The sequence below is a fragment of the Arachis stenosperma genome, chromosome 3 (assembly GCF_014773155.1).
Source record: "Arachis stenosperma cultivar V10309 chromosome 3, arast.V10309.gnm1.PFL2, whole genome shotgun sequence".
Classification (NCBI taxonomy): domain Eukaryota; kingdom Viridiplantae; phylum Streptophyta; class Magnoliopsida; order Fabales; family Fabaceae; genus Arachis; species Arachis stenosperma.
Window position 1 is genome coordinate 154,479,455 of NC_080379.1, and position 21,896 is coordinate 154,501,350.

Genomic DNA, 21,896 nt, shown 5'->3' on the forward strand with positions numbered 1-21,896 from the left:
TGTTTCCATGACGGGCCGGGAAAAGCCCAACTGTACAGAACATGGGGAAGCAGATCTACATTCGGAAGAAATATGGGTTATTGAAAATTAGTTTGTGGATCAAAAGGCTTAGTTTTTGGTGTTAAAACTAGAGTACGAATGAGTACAATAAAAAGGCTTATTTGTGACGAATATGTTTTGGGTCAACAATACTTTTGGTCAAAAGCTTTTCACAAATATTGCAGACCTGAATCCAAATAAGATACTTGTTTTATGTGCGGATCTAAAGAGTAGCCTTATTGGGCTAACAAATTAATAGATATGACTTCTACGGAGTGTATCTTATATAAAATCCAAAAGAAAAAGTTTCATGTCCGCGATATAAGGGGGAAAAGAAACTACTACTCCGGTTCTCCACTTCTCCCATTTCATTTAATGATTTTTTTTAATGTTCAGCTTTTAAAATTTTATAGAAAAAATAAATAATAAAGGAAAATAAAAAAAAATCAAATTTTATTATTTTTGTTTTTTTACAAAATTAAAAAATACTAAAAATAAAAAACATAAATCCAAATGTATAAATTATGTGATTGAGACACATAAGTCCTCTATTAGTTATTAGTTAATATGTGTATTTGGTTTGCCTAATGATTGAGACTTTATACATATTTAATTTTAGTCTTAAACATATCTTTTTTTTTTTAAAATAAAAAATTCAACACACAATAAGGTAGAATAACAATACAAATAGTATTGGACAATTAAAATAAAACTAATTTATAGTCATATCCGATATTGCCATTAATAACCATAAGGATCCATTATGATTTCACTCTTTATAATTTCTAATCGACTTGTTAATTACTTCCGCTATATTTACTTTTTGATTTCTGAAAATTCTATCATTCATTTTCAGCCAAATACTTCAAATGATAGCAAAAAAATCAATCTATTATCTATTGCGTTTTTTTTTTTTACAAGTGTATCTGTTCAACTTTTAAAATATTACTTAATTATTCTTGAAATAGATCATGGTTTATCATAGACGAACAACTAAACATACCACACTACTTACCAAAATAAACTCACAATAAAAAAATAATTGATACTCATTCTCATATTCTTTTTACATAGAATATAAATATTATCATTTTAATCAATGATATCAAATCTACTTAATCTCTTTTTAGTATTGACATGTCCACTAATACAAACCAAGTAAATAATACTCATAATAATACCAGATTCCTCCAAATAAAACTAGCTGTAACTTATAATATTTTTCGGTATTATTCCAATTTGTAAAATTTATAAAAAAAAGTTAATAGAATAAACGTATCTATTTTTACTACAAAAATTAAAATACCTCTTTTTTTATTTTAAAAATTTGCAACTTAATAGCTATGAAGTACAAAAAGTTGACTTAAATTACTGTGTTGATGTGTCAGATATATATTTAACATAATAATATTTAAATACACACAAATATTATTACTTGTTGATATATTCAATTTTTTGTATATATATTCATAAGGAGTTTAGATATATTATGCAATGCTACTGTGTGTGTGTAAGACAAGCTTAGCTTTAATTGAATTCTTTTTAAATTTAAAAAACGTATAAAGTAGTTGGACTATGCATGTGTTTCTATAGCAGCTAAATTGACCAAATCGATGTATCCTCCCCCTAACAGTGACCGAAGTCGTTTTCCAAATAATAATTTCAGACTTATGCATTTTGAATCTTATTTTGTTTCATTGCTTTGATATGATATGACAAGGACTGCTGCCAAAGAAAGTAGCTCATTAGCTATTACAATACCACTACTTTTGTTGAGATTATTAGTGTAATTGCACCCGCGTATTTTATCTAATCAAAACCCATATAATTAATTAACCACTCAATCACATCATCAAACTATCGAACTCTATGCTAATCTGGCGTTTTCTAATCACTGGATTACGACAAGAGTTTTTTCAAAATACAATATCAATTTCATATAGCAACGCCGAAAGTTTAAGTGTATTTTTCTGGCACAGTCTCACATATTATTAACATGTTTGGTGGGTTGAAAATTCGACTTCAACTTTGAACTGTAATTTTTCTAGCATTTCATATTTTGGCACTTATTAATGTTATAAATATAATTATTCATTTGTTTTTTTTATTAACTTAAATTATTAGAAAAAGTAATTTCATGATATTGTATATAAATTCTTACAATAATGTAAAATTTGAGTTTGATTTTTTTATTCTTAAAAAAATTAATATAATAAAAAATTATATAAAAATCTAAACAAATTCAAAAAAAATATTCTTACTTCAAAAAAAATATGTTAATTAAGAGATAATTTCATCACACTAATTAAAATAAACGTTATTAAGCTATATTAACATACATATGCACTATAAAAATTAGCTATATATACACATTTGTCACGACTTAAAATAGACATGAAAAAAGTTTGGTAATTGTCAACTAAAATTAACATTTGAGTAAAAAGTAAAACGCTGAAGCACATTTATATTTTCATTCATAGTACTATATACTATATAAGTATATTAAATTATCTGACTTTTGTTTAAATTATGATCATCTTATCCAGAGAGGGCTGTTGTAGTGCGTGTTAGGTGCAAACTTATATTTATGGCAGCCGTTGACAATTCAAGTTAGGTGTTTGAACTAGCTAGTATATAGTATATATTTAGAGTTGTTTTCAACCTAAAGTTGAGTAAATTTATTATACCAAGTGCAATGAGATCGATCATTATTGATTAATTAATTAGCCTTCATTTGTTAGTCAAAACCAGAAAAAATTGGCCTTATACCTAAGACTATATATTGAAACGCAGATTGTGATAGAAACTTAATTAACGTACGTATCTATTCGTTGAATATTTCTCTGTAATGCGTGGTGGGACATGTTTATATGCTTTACATCAAAACTTCAACTAATAAGAAAGGTTATAATAAAGCACACTTGTGAAATCATATATATATATATATATATATATATATAGAGAGAGAGAGAGAGAGAGAGAGAGAGAGAATAAAAAGTTTGGTATTGTCTACCTAGTCGAATTGTGATGAGTTGCTAAAATTGTTCAAAAAACATAAAAAAAAAATGTGAAAATTAAAATTAAATGGAGAGTTTATTGACAATTTTTTCAAAAAAAAAAAAAAATCATATATTAGACAAAGTTCGACACTTTCCTACAAAATTGCAAGGCACCAAAGAATTGTTACCAGGTTTTGGTATGTAAATGAAATTGCGTGTAATGTGAATAGTTTAAAGTGAATTGCCATTTAAAAAATATGCAAAATAATACTAATTGAAAAGCAATTAGGATCAAGCTTTCCCGCGGACAAATTTCCCGATTTCATGAGTTCCCACCAAATAAAAGACAAATTCAAATCATGAAAGAGAAAAGAAGGGTATATATGTTAGACTTAAAGTAATTAAAAATTGGTGATTGTTAGTTAAAGAAAAAAGTTTAATTTTTCTTGTAAAACCGTTAACTTAAATTCCCTATCCAACAGCCTCAAAAGAAGAAGCAAAAACAATGCTTCTAAACTAGCGGCAAAAGGAAAAGGTTAGCAGTAGTTTAGCACACCAGCATCAGTTTGTCGTTTGAAAGTTGGGTTTTAAACAAACTACCGGTCAATATTTTTAGGTTTTTTACACACATTTACAATTTTTTTTAAATACAATAATATATTATAAAAAAATCTAGGAAATCATCTATAATATAAGCCAACTCCCTCTTATTTCTTTTGAAATCCAAAAAATTAGAGTAGTGGGTGTTGGATTTTTTTTGGTAATGAACTTATTTTTTAATTAATTAATTAGAGCTGGCTTCGATCCTAGTCGTTTTTTAGGGGATGTATGTATATTGATATAGATACAGGACAAACAGAAACACAAATTTAAAATTTTTATAAGATATGAGAATACGATATATATAAAATATAAATTATTTTTTAAATAAATTATATATAATGATATTTTATTGATATTAGAATATAAATTAATTTTTTAATTATTTATAATGTCTTTTTTAATGATATAAAGTATTTAAAATAATTTTTATTTTAATAATTAATAATATATATTTATTTTTAAACTTATTTTAAGAATATATGTTAAGAATAATATTAAATACGTTTACACGTAATTGTATTTAGATGTGTTTAAACGTATTTAAAAAATTTTTTATTATTTTTTATTAAGATGTAATTAGACACAAAAAATATACATGTCAAATAAATATCAATAAATATTGTGTCCAAAGTGTGTTTAACATGCGACCAATTAAAAAAAAAATCCGTATTTCATAGCTTAATTATCTTATTAGTCATACAAAATGTAGCGTAGCATGATTGAACGAGAAAATAATCATTTTATATTGATAAATGCTATCCTATCCTCTCTAAAGTAACATGTAAGTTACCTTCTCTTATATTATATATGACCGTACAATATATAGCTTAGCCTATACAAAGTAAAGTCAATTATTAAGGCCATAATGTGGCAAGAGAAAAGTTGGGTACTACTTACCAGTAATCAAATTTCTTCTACTACAGATTCTTTTTTGGGAGCATTTCACATTTTGCTTCAACGTATGACGGTGTCATACGTAAAAATAGACAAAGAAAACTGCGGGCAGAAATTAAAGAGTAGGAAAGAAACCGTGATAAACCTGCTTTTAAGACTTTACTTATTCAAAAGCTTTTCAGACTCTGCGTTTTCAATGGACGGCTGAGAATGAAAGCAATGTTATTTTTTTCCAGTAACTTAATTATTTTACATGCAATATTTTTATCACACCGTGCATTTTCATTTCACATACTATTTTAAATTAATTGGTAAAATTTTTGAAATAGCTAAGTCGATTATTTTTGTTTTAATCTTACTTCATGCTTAAAATTAATTTATAACTTGTCACATATGAAGTTTCAATTTTGTAAAAATTGTTACATATTTTTAGATCACATCTACCTTTAATAGAAACTCAAACTTGTTATTTTTATCATTTACATTACATAGAGCTTGTGTGTTATTTGGTGAGGTGCTAGCTAGTCAAATTTCTCATCTTTTGAACCTATATATATTGACAACTTGAGCTTCCATTGATGATGAATGCGGCTTATAAGATAAGATAAAGTTTTAGCTTGTTACTGCATGTGTTGACGTAAAAATGACGAACCCTTTACATGCACAAAATAGAAGATATATATTCATCATCTATCACCTACTACAATTCGGAACCTTCTAATGCTATTATAATGGAGATAATTAAGCAACGAAGGTGACTTCAATGATGTGGTTGCAACTGTATGTGCCATATTATTCACCAACATTTATGCACCATAATTGCTTGCTGCATGGACTAATAAAGAACTCGTGCGTTTGTTATTGTACTACTATTGGTTAGTTTCTTTTGCTGACATAATCAACTGTCAAATAATGTGTATATAATTATATATTAAAACCTAAATCTTCTCTTTACTTAGCTTTAATCTGCACTATTAATTTCTAACAACTCAATTTTATTACACTCTTTCACTTTTTAATGATATTGAAATTATAAAGTTTACGTAAAAAATTTAAACAAAATGTAAATATTTTGAGTTTTTCGGATATTAATTTTTTTTTATTTTCATCCTCTTATTTGATATTTTTAGTATTCGAATTAAAGTTGAGTGGGTGTTACTCACTTCTAAAAATTAGCTTATGATGAGATAAAGAATGCTTCACATTTATAAATTATGAAGAGATTTTATTCTTGATAAATGTAAACTTGTAATATAGTACCAGAGTTTATCTGATATATTGTTATTGGGTCACTCACCTACAAATGTTTACACTCCAAATAATTATTTTTTGGGTGTGAAGAGAATGCATTATAAACCTTACATCTTTCTAAGATAAAGTTTATAATGATTTATAAATATAAGACATCCATCCCTCGTCTCATAAACTAATTTTTGGATTGAGTAAAATTTATTTAATTTTAATTTTAATATTTAAAATATTATTTAATTAAATCATTTTATTATGCTAATTATTTTATTTGCATGATTATTTTAGTAATGCAAAAAAAAGTATATATATATCAAGATGCGTATATAATTGGATGATATTATATATAATTAAATCAGAAGGGGTTTTGTTAATTAAGGTTGTGCTCATTAATATTATAGCAAGTTTTAATTGAAAATTTATATTATATATATTGAACATACCAAAACTATAATTTTATCTAGTAAACCACTATACAGTACAGTTAAAACTTTATTCTAACAAAACCCCATAATGAATATCAAATATTATTTATTTATAACTTCACTACTGTTTTAGTAAATGCAAATTATTTGCTGGTAAATATGAATATGTTATTGCGCCCGCATTACTTTTAGGGAAAGTACTAAGAAACATGCATGGAAGCTATAATTCTGATATATGAGTAGAGGAGTCGTATTCAGATTGAAGAACAATCCGATATTCGGAAGCAAAATTACAAAAATGTCGGAACATTATTGTACGATAGGTGAACTACGATCTGCCGGGAGAATACGCAGACAAACTACCTATACATATATGGTGCCAAGCAATACTTGTTTCTTCTAAGAAGTGATGATGACAATTTCCTATTTAAGTTGTGCTATTATGACCATATAAATTAAAGACGTGCATGAAAAATTGATATATATGGAACGTTTTCCGAACAAAAATCATGAGCAGCCGCACACGCAATTGAAGAGTTTCAATACCACCAAACAAGTCAGGCCAGTGATGGATCCATTAATTAATTTAATTTGGGAGAAATAGACCGTATATTGGAGCAACTAACGTGGATGCAATTAGTCCTTTAAATTTATAATTTATTATACTAATCTCTAAAATTTAATTCTAAGTACTATATTAGTCTTAAACTATTTTTGACGCTGAGTTATCGAATAAAACATTGAGTTAGTTTTAATTTGTCATGTTAGATATATAAATAAATGATATCATTTTATTTGACTCTTAAATAAAACAAAAAAAATTATTTTAAAGAATGAGAGAAAATAATTTAATTTGTACATCATATAAATTCTTCATCTTCTCATTTTTACCTTATTTAAATATCTAAACAAAATTAATAAGTCTAGCATAATAAAACAGAACCAACTCAGCATTTTATTTGCTGATGTAGCGCTATATGAATAATTATTTAAAATAATGCATAGAATTTAGATAATTGTATAAAATTATTTTGATATACGGTTAATATATTATGCTTTAACTCTTTCAATTTATATTATCTGATTCGTTAATTATAACTCAGCCTAAAACAAATCTATAAGTTTGGAATCGGAAAAAAATCAAATAACTACACACCAAACTCAAGAATCTTTTCGCTAATATCTCTAAACAAATCTAAAACGAATCACTAAATTTAATCACCCGAAGATTAACTAAAACTTCGAAAAACTGGAATATGCGAATAACCATCCCAATCACAAATAACTTTATAAATATTGATGACTCATTAGATTATAGATATGCAATTCATTTTATATTCTTTCTAAAAGATTTACACTTTTTTTATTTGAATATTGGAGTGTTTTTGTAAGTATCTATTGCTACCATTTTTAAAAAAAATTGATATATCATTCTTTTTGTAAAAAAAAAAATAAGTCCGAACGTAAAAAAAACGACCTATATCTTAAAATAAGAATAATGTTATCAAAATTATTGATTAAATAAAATAATTCTAAAATATTAGTGGCTTTTAAGCTGCTTGGCAATAATGTGCAAATATAAAAGTTAATAATTGATTCATTTTGTCCAAGACCAATTGACTTTTTGTTTTTGGACGTTAAGGACCAATTGACTTTTAAAACATTAAGCATAATATTTTAATATACAGTCCGTACAAATCTTTTATGTCACCAAGTCATCCAATTTCCACATCCCAGCTCACTGCCATATAATTATTGAGCCCACGTGTTTTTCCGCTGCTGATGCAATTAATAGTTTATCTATCAATTAAAAAAAATTATATATGTGAGGAATTTGAGTGATTTTCTAAAATGAGATTTTTTTCATGTTTTCCAAAAACATGAGGCTGAATTTGAAATTAAGGAACTGGTGGTGAATCATGATTTTCTTTTAATTTTTGAAAAGCGAATTTGTAAGGAGTGATTGTATTTTTTATTTTTTTATTTTTCAAAGCAACTCATTGAGGACAAATTATAATATTTTTAAGAAATTGAAAACGAAAAATGCAGGTCAGAAGCAAATATAATTGTATGTTAAAAAAAATTGAAAATGAAATACGTTAAGATGAGTTGTGAAAAAAGAATACCCCGATATCAATCCAGACATCATTATTTACGTAATTCACATATTTTATTAAAGATTAACTATTTATATTGTCATCGATATCGTTTAAACTTTAAATGTTTATTGTGGTAAAATTTTTGTGTTTTATATAATAAATTTTGGTGTTATTTTTATTTTATTTTTGTATTTTATATAAAAAATGGTATTATTTTTTTTATTGTCATTATTTTTTTATTTTTTTATTCTTCTGTTTTATAAAATTTTAAAATACACTAGCAAATAAATAAACAAAAAAGATAATAAGAATAAAGAATTGAGAAACGTATAAGAAGAAGAAAAAAATAATATTAATAATGACAATGACGACAGATGATGATAGAAAAAAAAGAGAAAAAACTAAATAAAAAATTAAAAAGAATATATATATATATATATATATATATATATACCATGGCTTAATTAAACTTAATTACGTAAAAAATTTAATTGTATAACATTATTGAAAATTAAAACCCCGACACAAATAGTACTAACAATATAATGTGAATAAAGTATAACTCAAATGACATTTATTTTCCTCCTCTCTATAAGAGTTCTCGACTTCGAATTTCTTTTAATTTATAAAAATATAATAACACAATGAAAATAAAAAAGGAAAGAAAAGAAAAAAATAAGCACAAGAAGCACGCCATGATTTAGAAGAAAAAAGCAAGGTGGGGCTGCATATATTGGGAGTTGGGACCCCTTCATATTGGGGTGTCACCTCTCGTGCATGGACACGTACCCTCATGCGTTATGTCAAAGCTCCCCATGCAATACTTTTACTCCTTATCAATACGTGAAAAGACAGTTACGTGTTTATTACAGTTGTCCCCACACGTGTTCACACCAGCTGCTCCAGCACCCATCTCCGCCCTCCTCGCCGGCATCTTAGACTCCCCGTCTCATTGTCGGAATCTCTGAGACCTCATATAATCTTATCTTTTTGCCCTTTAATATTCTCGATCTTTCTCCTTCCTCTACCCTTTGTCCCCCTCCTTCTCTTTCTTTTCCTTTTCTTTTTTTGTCTAAAAATTTCTATCTGAAGATAGTCCAACTAAAATCTGGTGAGAATATGAAACGAAGGTGAGGGGCTCACTGGCTGATGGCAATAATATTTTACTCTCATTTTTTCCGCTTCGTATTTATGATTGGCTATTATTCAAAATTGTGCAACTCAAATGCAATTAATTTAATTAAAAAATTTAATTATTAATTTTATATCAAATTAATTGCACGAATTTTCACTATTTAATAATGAATTATTTTTCGTATGTTATGGTAATTTCTGAGGTCTGATCATTATTCTATTGTTGTTGCTGTTGTATTATTAAGTACTAGTATTTTTATTCGTAATAAGATTACATGAATATAAATATTTTAAAATTATGTCATTTTTGTCATGGCATTATAGATTATGTCAAATATTTATAAAATTAAATTACTTTTACAAAAAAAATCGCAAGAGACAAAGTTTTCATCGATTAAAAAGACCTGAGTCTTTGTAGATAAAAAATTAAATAATAATACTTTTAGTTATTATTTTTATGTGAAATAATTTAATTTTTTTATTAATAATTAAATTTAATATTTATTATCTAAAATTTAAAAGAATTTAATGTGTATATTTCTATATTTGATTAGGTATTAACTGTGTTGAACAAATAAAAGTAACTAATTTTTATATTTACTGTTTAAAAATAATATTTTTTTCTATGTATATAAAATATAATTAGATATTAGCATAAAAAAATTATATTGATAGTTATAAAATTAACTCAAAATTAATTTTTTTAAAACAATTAAATCTTGATTCTAATTTTTAATTATTTTCTTCAAATTATATATAATAAATATTTAAAAAAAGAGAAGTAAAAATATATATTAAAAAGATAAGCAGTAAACATTTAAAATTAAATAAAAAATATGTATATAATAATATTTTTATTAATATGATATTACGAAATTATATATATATATATATATATATATATATATATATATATATATATATAGTAATAATATATTAAAATTAAATTTTTTTAATATATATTTTATATTCTAATATAGATACTTAGGTAGTTTTTTATGTTTGTACTTTGTAGCATAGTATGATTGTTTTGTTTATAACTCCCCACCATGCACCCCACGACATTACCACTCAAAATGCTAATCATAATTTTTATTTTTATTTTTTTGAGAAATTTTCAGAAAATGGAAATGATAGCGGAATTCCAAAATGTTTATCAAATTTGGTTTTATATTTGTTATTCAAGTTATCTTATTTTGAATATATAATTTTAAGAAATTGACCAGTATTAAGTACTCACCAATCATATTCTTCATAGTTTATTTTAAGTCTTCCCCTCTAGTGATTTGACTGGTTTTTGGTTTATTGATTTGTTTAAGTAATCCAATGAATATGTATGTGTAGCGACTTTGCGAGTCTAAGGAAGGAAACAGACATGCACAGTGCATCACAATAATAGAACTTGTAAATAAACAAGTAAACATAATTGGAGTAAAAGAAGGAACCTTGCTCAATTTACAAGACTAAATAAACTATGATGAGTAGCATTAAATATCCATGAAGAAAATATTTTACAGGCTATCAACACCGTACCGTTGATCCACAGTTATGCAAAAAACAATTCGTGGAAATATAATTATAACAATGAAGCTATTTTTTGGTGGATACTTGATTACACGAATGCATTGACATCCAACATATCTGGGATTTCAAATCTCAAGACGCTGTTATTGGTGCTGACATAGCTTTCTCTCTCATCCTCGGTGCTACTGTTGTTTCCATTGACATAAGTATTACTGCTGCTATTATTGGAATGAAAGGTTGACGTTTCAGACATAGGTGGGTCCACAAGACTTGCATGATGAGAGTAGTAGTTGTTACTATTATTGTTATAATAATAACTTGTTGGTAATTGGTCAGTGACATAACAAGGGCTAGAAGTTGAAGCAATTCCAATATTATTATTATTATCGGCGTGCCAATAATCACTAGTATTCATTAGGTCATGGTGCAGTAGATTTGATGGGTATGGTGAGTCGACATTATTATTGGATTCTAGAAAGTTTGCTTGAGGGAAAGACAAGGAAACATCACTACTGATGATTTGGTTGTGGCTGTTGTCAAGAGAACTATTATTATTATTATGAGAGAAGAGTGACGTGGCCAATTTGAGAAGCTCAGGGTTAAGATGGTGTTGCATGTTATTGTTGATGTGTGATATTGATGAACCAAAGAGAGATGAGAGATCAAGAAGGTCTAGGCGTGGACTGTGTGTCACAGGATCGATTCCCATCCTCAGTAGCCTCTTCCTAATGTGTGTATTCCAATAATTCTTTATTTCGTTGTCTGTCCTCCCCGGTAGCCGCGACGCTATTGCAGACCACCTGCATCACACTAAATTTTAAATTCTAAATTCTAAATTCTAAACCGCGAAAATCCAAAGATTGAGCCAGTTATTACTCACTTGTTTCCAAGAATGCTGTGAAGGTGTATTATGGTCTCCTCCTCTTCCAAGGAGAATCGACCTCGCTTTATATCTGGCCGGAGATAGTTTGTCCACCGCAGACGGCAACTCTTTCCGCATCTTTGCAACCCTATATATATATATTTATATATAAGTCAACAAATTAAAAAACAGATTTAACAAAGTGTGCAAGTATATATATACATACCGGCATTCTTAGGGAGTGTTCTCCAATTGCCGTAGCCATGTTTGTGAATGTAATCAACGAGCTTCTGATCCTCCTCTGGCGTCCATGGCCCCTTCTTCAGCCCATTCTTCTCACAGCAAGGTGTTCTTCCCATGGCTTAATTAGTTATGTTGTTGGATGAGGTCAAATTAAAGCTAAGCTAGGTTTTGAGTCAGGGAAAAAATTAAATAAAGAAGGAGCGGAAGTTAATATAATGTTTGGAGACGTGAGGAAGATGAGAAAATGGATCGAAATGGAACGTAGTTGCTTGGTGTATAAATAGGAGAGGAACAAAAGGCAAAGTCAAACGGATTTGGTACCGTCCTCTGTTACCAATTTCCATACGTGTCCCCTCTTTTCTCATCATTATTTATTAGGTACGTATGAATACAGTATACGTGTATATACGTGACTAGCTTATTAGCATACTGCCTAGCATATATTCACTATCTTGTGTAATACTGAAGAAAATAATAGCAGTAATAAATTTTGCATCAATCACTTTATTTATTTGGTGATGATCTGATTGCGCTGCATTCACTCATATATATCATTATTTGAGATTTTTCCTTCATTCATGTAAATATAATACTTCATATTATTATGAGTCAAGCCATCATTTTCCGAAGGAGTGTGAGTGTGACCCTTACCCTGCTTTCTATCTGGATTCATATTAGCTGTAATCACGAATCAGCATCCCCATGCCACGTACCCCCTCCCCCAATTTTCCTTCTTTGTTCTTCTATCTTACACTTACAGATACACCACGGCGTTATTAATTTCACGTGTCTTTCTTTTCTTTTCTTTGTGGAAGAGGGATATATACATATAGTATGATTTATGGTCACAGTTTCTTGAATTGATTATGCATTTTTAATTTGCGTTTATGAATATGCAAACTACAAGGTTTTCTTCTATGAACATGCATGCATGCATGTGATGTATATTTATTCACTTGATGATTATTTCTTTTACCATATAACTCATTCATATGAGGTGTTCAAATAACTCACGACATGATCTCACCTTGATTATTTACTGTTTTACCTGTATATACAATAATGTGCGTAATACTTCAAACTAGTATTTTTCTTTTCAATTTCTTAGGAGACTAAGAATAGTTGAGACTAAACATGGCTACATAAAATTCTTGAAGCGAATCAGTTATAAGTGCAATTGTCAATCAATCACCGCCCTTTAGTTTTACCATGTTTATTATATGTAATCCTTTTTAGAATATAGAACCACATACAAGAGATGCCGTTCTGAACCATACACATGCATATTTATTAATTTTATTTTAGTTGTAGTCCCTCGAATACCTACTTTTTCTAAAAAGAGTTTTTATCATCTTTGACTACCTGAATACTTAAATTGTAACACATTTTTAAGCCACTGTCAAATCTAACAGCCGAAATAGCGACATAGTCAAAAAAGAAAAATAACAAGCGTTCCCTTTTTTGAAGCATATATGTTCATCAATAATCATGCATGTGGGTTTTACAGCATTATATATATATATATATGTATATATATATATATGCACTTGCATCTCCGATACCAACGGTCAATACTATAGTACATAAAAAGAAAAGAAGTAGACAAATTTAAGTATACTAAAATGCTTTTTATTTTAGTATTACAAAAATAAAATAAAATACTGTTAAGTAGCATTATAATAATCTACCTAGAGTTCCCTTCGATTTTTTCGAAAAAATTAAAAAATTGAACTCCTAAATTCATTTTTGTAGGTATTCATTTTATTTTTATTCAGTCCTATAATTATTAAATCTAATAAATAAAACTAAAATTTGAAATTTATATAATTATTATTATATATATAATATAATTTAAATTTAAATTTAATATATATATATATATATATATATATATATATATATATATATATATATATATATATATTAGAGTGAGTAAAAACATATATTACTGACTTTAATTGAATAAGGACGACAGAATGAATACTCACGAGGTTGGATAATGTTATTATTTCTGCTGCGGTAAAGCTGGCGTGCGTCCATATGTATGACCCGAATTTACTTTGAAAAATCACTTACTTTATAGTGTTTGTTAAATATAGTTGAATAATTAATTATAGTAAAAAGTCGAGTTCTCTCCATTAAGATAAAATTCCTATTTAGATGAAGATACTAAAAATATATTTTGTTTGTTTAGTTATATTTTAAAAAAAATTAATATTTTGTAATATATTAAAATTAAATTTTATAATTTATTATTTAATAATAAAAAATATTTTTATATAAAAATAATTATAAAATTTTTATGGTAATTAATATCCACCTTAAAATAATGATATGCTTTTGTTTTTATCTTACTATTCTATTCATTTAAAGTTGAAACGATGGTAATTTAATATTTCTTTATCATAAAGTAAAAGTTTATCAATGTAAATTTCATCATCATCTTATGAATTTATTTTATTCTAATTCTAATACAAGTACTTATGCAATTCGTTAGATTAAGTGGAAAAAACAGAAGGGCAGCCTCTTTCAACTATGCCAATTCCACGGTATAAGTCAGCCAATAATATTTAATTAACCTTGCATGTACGGATATTTCCAATTCCATATATATGAGATCATAACTCAATGTATTTCAAGAGAAAAAAAATTAAAAAAACTAATAAAATTTATTATTTTTTATTAATATTTTTAATTATTAATTTAATTTTAGTCTAATCATTTAATAATATATTTTTTATTTATCTTTTTAAATGTTGTTGTTTAAATTTTTATTAAACATAATAAATTTCGTTAGTTTTTTAATATTCTTATTTTAAGAACTTTAAACCTACTATGAACTTATTTAAATGAATTTTTAAAAATTTTTTTAAGGTTTTTTATAAATAAAAATAAAAATAATTTAATATTTAAATATTTCATATCAATTTTATTTATTTATTAATTACAATAATATAAAATTATTTATTTATTTATTTATTATGTTAAATTGTAATTTTTAAAAAAATAATTTTTTTTAATACTTTTATTTTTATTACTAAAAATTTATTAAACATACTAATTCTTTTTAACGATTTAATAACACTCAAATAAGTTATATATATATATAACAGCTCTTTTTGGCTAGCTAGCTTGCTAATTTTCTTCCCTTAGGTTTACGTAGCCTCAACTATTTAATTTTGGGCCAATAATAATTGCAGAAGGTGTTCATATTTTGAAAATTGGAGCCCTAGCTAGTCAACAACTAATTGCGTAAGCTTAATATGAAACCAAATTTTACTTTATATTAAGAACAGAAATTATGATGCTTTGCTTGCTAATCTTCCCTTGTGTCTGATTTCCTTGAGACACTTCCATGTCATACAACTAATCTTATAGCTTATGTACGTGGATTGTTCGTTAGATGACTTAGATCTTGTCCCTAAGAAGCTATATTTTGTTTATATACTTTAAAACCTAACTTATCGAGCAAATTATTATTTCTCCCCAAATTTTAGGGTTTTCTAGCTCATAGTCATCCACATATTTGCAAATCATCAGTATTATAAAACACATATAAGTCAGCTGTGCTTGCTTAGTTAATTTAAAAAACAATTCTGTTATATATTTAAATTGTTTGACAATTAAATTTAATTAAATTAGCTCAAATCTAACAAAAATTTATTTTTATTACACATCGTGTACATATGCGCACTTTACTAATGGAAACGAAATGCCTACTTCAATGACATTTTGTGTGCCGTACTCAAAGAATATGAAAAACGATTCCTATCTTCATGCTTTTCTCCTCTTTCTTCTATATATTGGTGTTGTTGTTACATTGTTATATTTTGTTTTTGTTTTTTCTTTTCTTTCTCCTTTTCATGTTATTGTAGTCACTTATTTTTTTCTTTTATTTTTCTTGATTTTATTCCTCTTAAAAAAAGTAAAACAAGAATAACTATGAAAAAATGAAATAAAAAAGAGAAGATGAAAAAAAAATTAAAAAGAAGAAGACAAAGTAGAAGATGAAAGGGAGGAGGAAGAAGAGTTTTGAATTGTGTATACTTTATTTAAATTCAGAATGCACCGAAAATTCTTAATGATGACGATACATAAACAAACTTAGTTTAAATTAAGTTCAAACAAAAATGCACTGAAATTAAACTCAGAATGCACCGAAATTACTTAATAACAACGACGCACAAGCAAATTCCTCCTCCATTATTATTATCTTCTTCTTTTTTTGTTATCTTCTCCCTTTTAACTTGTTTTACCTTTTCATGATTCTTCTTATATTTATTCTTTTAACAAGAATAAAAATAAGAAAAAACCAAATAAAGAATAAGAAAAAATATATAATGCTAGAAAAATCACTAGAAATAAGAAGAGAAAAAGAAAAAAATGCAGCAATAATAGTAACAATAAAAGAACAACAACAATGAGGACAAAAATACGATAACGAAAATGATGATGATAATGATGGAAAAAGAGGTGGAGAAAAATGAAGAAAAAGAACAAATTCAAATAAAAAAGGAGGAGGAGGAGGAGGAGGAGGTAGTAGTGACGACGATGATAACAAAAAATATAATGGAGACGGAAAAAAATACACAATAAAAGTAAAAAAGAAGAAGCAACAACAAAAATGAACGTTCGCACAAGAATTTAAATACTTGATTGAATTTAGTTAATTATTTTGTTTGGTTGTATAATTTTATTGTTTAAAAAAATTGAGTTATCTTCTCGTTTGTACACAGGTTCTGCAACTTTCTCTTATGAATTTAAGAATACTATTAACCATATTGATGATAATTAATATGGATTAGTTTAATTCTATACTATACTAGCCAAGAAAATAAGAAGAAAATGATAGCAAAATGACATTGACACCTGTTGAAAAATAATGGGCTTAATATTCAACCTTTCTCACAGAGAAGGAATCCTGTCTTGGGATATCTTTGGGCTTAAGATTTTTTAAACAAAAATCTGGTGAATAAATTTTGATTGTAGTAGTAGGCTCGTGACCAACAAAAAAAAAAGAAGAAAAGAAGAAAAAAACGACAAATTATAAGAAGAAAAGAAGAAAAAAAAACGACAAATTAATGAGTTATGCAACTAAGTTGGGTTGGTCTAGTGATTAACTCACTATTCCACTTAAGCAAGTGTCGGGAGTTCGAATTCCGCCTTTGCATACAGCAACAAAAAAAAATGAGTTATGCGTAAACCTCCTAGGTTTCTGGTTCTAGATCTTCCTCCCAATGGATTAATTATCAAGTTAATGTGTGATGTCAATAAAAAAGAACCCCAAGAGATTTAGAAGTGATGTAGTTTTGTCTTATCTTTAGGCTCAGGCTCCTCCAGTTCACCCAACAAAAAAACTCCTCCGTTATTATTTTTATATCTTAAGCAAGACTATATGTTGGTTATAGAAACGAGTTAGCTGATTATTAGAGCGACTTAAGGTTGGTATTAATTTATTTTGTTGAGATGAATATGATGGATTTCCCTCAAAAGAAGCAAGCGCAAGAAGTGAAAAATGACATTTGCCGCAAAAGTCAAACCCCCGTATATACTAACTACGGCATTAGAATGTGAACAAGTTATGTTAAATTGTTAAGAGAGGACCCTACCAATAAGAGGAAAACACGTTTTCGGCGCATACCAATCACCCTGCATAATCCAACAGCAGTACAGCACTTAACTAAAGAAGAAGAGAAGAAAAGGCCAAACGCGTGGACTTGAAACTTTCTTCTACATAGCAGTTCAGAGCCTCTCTCACATCCGCGCGTCAAATGCTGGAACCGCATAAACGACGCCGTTTATACCTTTAACGAAAAAGTCAAGGCTCGCTTTCCACTCGCTCGAGTCGTCGTTAAGTCGTTTTGCTCCCTTTCTCGTCAGAGACTCTCTCACTGTCTCTCACCGTTTCTCGTTCCTGATCAGAAAAGAAGAAGAACGCATGGCCGTAGCTGAACCCAAGCCTCACTCGGAACCTAAGGTCTGGAACTTCTTCAAGCGTCCCTTTCGCCATTCCTCAGCTACCTCCGGCACCATGCCTCCCAATACCTCCACCACGACGTCGTCTCATCACGGCTACCACCACCACACCAACCCTACCTCACACAATCCTCCGCTCGATGGCTCCTCCTCCAACCACGCCTCTAGTTCCGTCTCTTCTGTAGCAAGGTCGTTCCTCCCAACACGACGTCGTCTCAAGCTTGACCCTTCCAACAAGCTCTTTTTCCCTTGTATGTCTTCTCCTTTCGTTTTTCCTTTTTCATTTGTTTCACTTATTGTTAATACATGCTTAATTGCTCTGCTTCTGATCTTAATTTTGGGGTTTAGGGCTTCAACTGTACTTTCTGTTTTGCTGATGTTAATTCAAATTAAACCTCACCAGGCGTAGGGGCTTTAATTAGACTATCCTAAAAATAGAAACTTTTAGATCATTGCGTGCTTTTCGCTTCCTTTCAATAAATCAATAAGAAGGGAAAAATATAACGGCTTGTGAAAATGTTTAATCACAGTTGAAGTGTTTCAAACTTTCCATAAATGTTAAATTTAAAGCGAGCTGGCGCTGGGTGTGTTTTTACTTTTCTAGAATTAAGATACTATATCGTTACAATTCGATGACATTATCTGCTGTTGTTGATGTATTTCCAATCACGGTTGTTACACTTTCAGCTGGAGTGGATTGCGGTATTCTAAAGGTTAAAACTGTTAATTCATGCATTCGTTATTGATGTAGTCGCGCATGTCCATATGATAATGGAAATTAAATGATGGCAGCAAACATTTTATGTTAACAAAGAAAGGAAACTTTTTTTGTTTTCAAAAAAGAAAAGTTTTGCTTATGATTGTCACTAAATCACTTCTGGTCTCGACAGATATAAGAGGTTGGAACTTGAGAAGTTGATTTAGATGAAAAGTTGGCAGATAAGTGTTCAACATGAATTCCTGCTAACGGACATTTGCCTTTATAAATTATAACAAAACAGGTCCATCCATTTTGTGTGCCTTGAATGCTTTTCTGTATTCATGTTTTCTCTTTTAGGACGTTAAATTTTCATGTTAACAATGTGACACCCTAATGTACATGCTATGGAAGACTAAATACTTTGTACAGTTTAGCCTACTTATCATAAGGTAAATCCTATGGATGTTTCTGATCGACAAGTCTCAACCATAAAGTCTGAAAGCAATAGGTTTAATAAATGAGATAGTTAGCAAAAAGATAGCAAGTTCTTTGTGCTTCTCTTGCATCTTCCTGTCTCAGCAATTCAGCATGTGTTGACGTCACACACTGCTCGTTTTTTCATATTTTTTTGCTCAATGCGTGGTTTTGATCTTTATCCAATAGATAAGATTCTTTATGCTGATGCTGTGGATGATTGCTCAATCTAATCCTTGTGTTATGTGGATGTCTGATCGTTCCTTGCTATCTTCTATAGATGAGCCAGGCAAACAGGTTAGGAGTGCTATCAGGATTAAAAACACCAGTAAATCCTATGTAGCTTTCAAGGTAGAGTGAATATCTAAAACTGCTGATTTATTCCCCCCTTTTAGCATTTCCTTTTCCCCAATTCTAATATTTGTTACTATTGAGTTACTTTGGCTGAATCTTGAACTCAATTGTGTATTCTTTTTGTTACTTACTTACTTTCTAATAGTTTGCAGGAGAACAATTCGAACTGTATTAATTAATTAATGATATATGTTATGATTTTAAATCAGTAGGACAACTTAGCTATATATGTTGACAAGATTCCTTTTTTATTATTATTATTTCATATGTATATGCAGTTTCAAACGACTGCACCTAAAAGCTGCTTCATGCGTCCTCCTGGGGCTATCCTCGCACCGGGTGAGAGTATCATAGCAACCGGTAATGATCAATATATTATTTCTCTGTATGTTTCTTTTTATGTGTACCAGAAGATTGTTGGAAATACAAGGCCAAGTTACCTTACCATTTATGTTTTGCTTGATAGTGTTCAAGTTTGTAGAGCAACCAGAAAATAATGAAAAGCCAGAAAAAACTGGACTCAAATTTAAAATCATGAGCTTGAAGGTCAAAGGATCAATTGATTACGTCCCCGAGCTGGTTAGTTAACTTCATTATTTAGTTATAAAATATGATGCTGATGATTTTATCAGTGGATACTGCAGTTGTCTTGCCTGCCTTCCTATTCCAAATCCCCATCTACTCTGACCACAACTTCATTATTTAGTTATAAAATATCATGCTGATGATTTTATCAGTGGATACTGCAGTTGTCTTGCCTGCCTTCCTATTCCAAATCCCCATCTACTCTGACCACAGCATGAACATCTAACAATAACGTATCTTGTTGGATCACCTATCGTATATTTCATACTATAATAAAAGAATTTGTTACTTGAGTTTCGTCATACTTTTATCCAAAAGGATGCAGTGAAAGATTCATTTGAATAACACATCCTTTTTTTTTTGTCTGATTTTCTCTATACTTATCAATATAATCTTCATGTTATTAATAATCCTGCAAATTTTTGCTGTTTTTAGTTTATTAACGGGCACCATAGGAGGACTTGTGGAATTTTGTTTTGATGGTTGTCCACTTCATGGTATTGCATTTAAATTTGTTTCTAACTGCAAGTATCCCCCCTCTCTCCCTTTTCTTCTCTTTCCCTTCTTTTTTCCCGGGTACAGTTTGATGAGCAGAAAGACCAAGTAGCAGTGGAGCAGATTTTGCGGGTTGTTTTTCTAGATCCAGAGCGTCCCACCTCAGTGAGTACTGAAATTTTGCATGTTCATGTGTCTTGGTGCTTATTACCTTTCCTTTATAATCTCACTTTTTGCACCTATTCATTTAAGTATCTGTTGCTTTAAGTGTGTTTAAGACTTTTGGTTTCTGCTGTTCCCTTTTTCACCTCATGTTTATGGTGGTTGTCTTCCAAGTAATGTACTTATGAGATTGTAAGTTTCTCTGATTTAGGCTTTGGAAAAACTGAACCGTCAGCTGTCTGAGGCTGATGCTGCACTTGAGGCACGCAAGAAACCTGCAGAAGATGCAGGTCCTAAGATCATTGGAGAAGGGCTTGTCATAGATGAATGGGTGAGTATTTTCTCTTAGACTTTTGATGGGAAGTCTTTTTTGCAATGTTACATTTTAGAAATGCTCCATCTATACAATCTATTTTCTTTTCAGAAAGAAAGGAGGGAAAGATACCTTGCAAAGCAGCAGGGCGACGTGGTAGTAGACTCTGTATAGTGGTGTTGGTCTGGAAATACAATGATTGAATAGGAAAGAACGTTGTGGTTAAGTCTTCAGAGAATCAAATTATAAAATCTCAGCGTTGTCTTTTTTAGTTTATATTTTTTGGTAAGAAAAATATATCAGGTGAATGGCAAGTGTACTTTGGAGAAAACTGTGCTTGGGTGGGCGATCATCCTATATGTAGATAAATGTCATTTTGTAATAGGTCTGCTGTTTTTGATGGGTTGATGTGAAATAGTTTATTCCAGTTTGCAACTTTGCATAACGGATTGTTGCCATGATATAAATTCAATTCCTCTACTGCCATGATGGCTCAAATTCTCGGCGTGGGAAAGAATCATTGAGTGAAGAGATGTTTGTAAGTTTGATATTCCATTCAAAAACTAGAATCAAGTTTGTCTATGTACATACGCTCGATGACTTTACTGGTGGTGTTCCTTCTCTGATAAGTGATTCATCTTCTTAAGAAACTAGATGTCACTGTGTTAAGTTCTTGAACTCTAAATCCTTGTGTCTGTTACGCTTTGATTTTATAGTCAAATATAATGGTTTATAATGCTTTAGGACAGATTTTAGATTTGATCATC

At 28.9% G+C, this 21,896-nt stretch overlaps 2 protein-coding genes across 2 annotated transcripts; one reads left to right on the forward strand and one right to left on the reverse strand.

Annotated features, from left to right (window-relative positions):
• Nucleotides 1-10,870: 10,870 nt before the first annotated feature.
• Nucleotides 10,871-12,328, reverse strand: LOC130967382 (transcription factor MYB102-like). Its single transcript, XM_057892211.1, has 3 exons — nucleotides 12,054-12,328; nucleotides 11,846-11,975; nucleotides 10,871-11,765 (listed from the first exon to the last, which is right to left on the reverse strand). Exons 1-3 carry the CDS (start codon nucleotides 12,184-12,186, stop codon nucleotides 11,054-11,056), a joined length of 975 nt encoding a protein of 324 aa, XP_057748194.1. The 5' UTR covers nucleotides 12,187-12,328; the 3' UTR covers nucleotides 10,871-11,053.
• A 5,462-nt stretch (nucleotides 12,329-17,790) lies between these two features.
• Nucleotides 17,791-21,866, forward strand: LOC130968459 (vesicle-associated protein 4-2-like). The gene is made up of 7 exons (XM_057893738.1): nucleotides 17,791-18,297; nucleotides 19,501-19,571; nucleotides 19,853-19,934; nucleotides 20,041-20,153; nucleotides 20,742-20,819; nucleotides 21,028-21,147; nucleotides 21,241-21,866. Exons 1-7 carry the CDS (start codon nucleotides 18,009-18,011, stop codon nucleotides 21,301-21,303), a joined length of 816 nt encoding a protein of 271 aa, XP_057749721.1. The 5' UTR covers nucleotides 17,791-18,008; the 3' UTR covers nucleotides 21,304-21,866.
• Nucleotides 21,867-21,896: the final 30 nt, after the last annotated feature.

What these genes read in the sequence shown, in the direction of transcription:
- LOC130967382 (XM_057892211.1), bottom strand. Translation starts at nt 12,186, where the DNA reads ATGGGAAGAACACCTTGCTGTGAGAAGAATGGGCTGAAGAAGGGGCCA. An exon ending in AACACTCCCTAAGAATGCCG is followed by an intron (nt 11,976 to 12,053) that starts GTATGTATATAT and finishes ATATATATATAG; the next exon opens with GGTTGCAAAGATGCGGAAAG. An exon ending in CACAGCATTCTTGGAAACAA is followed by an intron (nt 11,766 to 11,845) that starts GTGAGTAATAAC and finishes AGTGTGATGCAG; the next exon opens with GTGGTCTGCAATAGCGTCGC.
- LOC130968459 (XM_057893738.1), top strand. Translation starts at nt 18,009, where the DNA reads ATGGCCGTAGCTGAACCCAAGCCTCACTCGGAACCTAAGGTCTGGAAC. An exon ending in CAACAAGCTCTTTTTCCCTT is followed by an intron (nt 18,298 to 19,500) that starts GTATGTCTTCTC and finishes TATCTTCTATAG; the next exon opens with ATGAGCCAGGCAAACAGGTT. An exon ending in TTGATTACGTCCCCGAGCTG is followed by an intron (nt 20,154 to 20,741) that starts GTTAGTTAACTT and finishes TCCCGGGTACAG; the next exon opens with TTTGATGAGCAGAAAGACCA.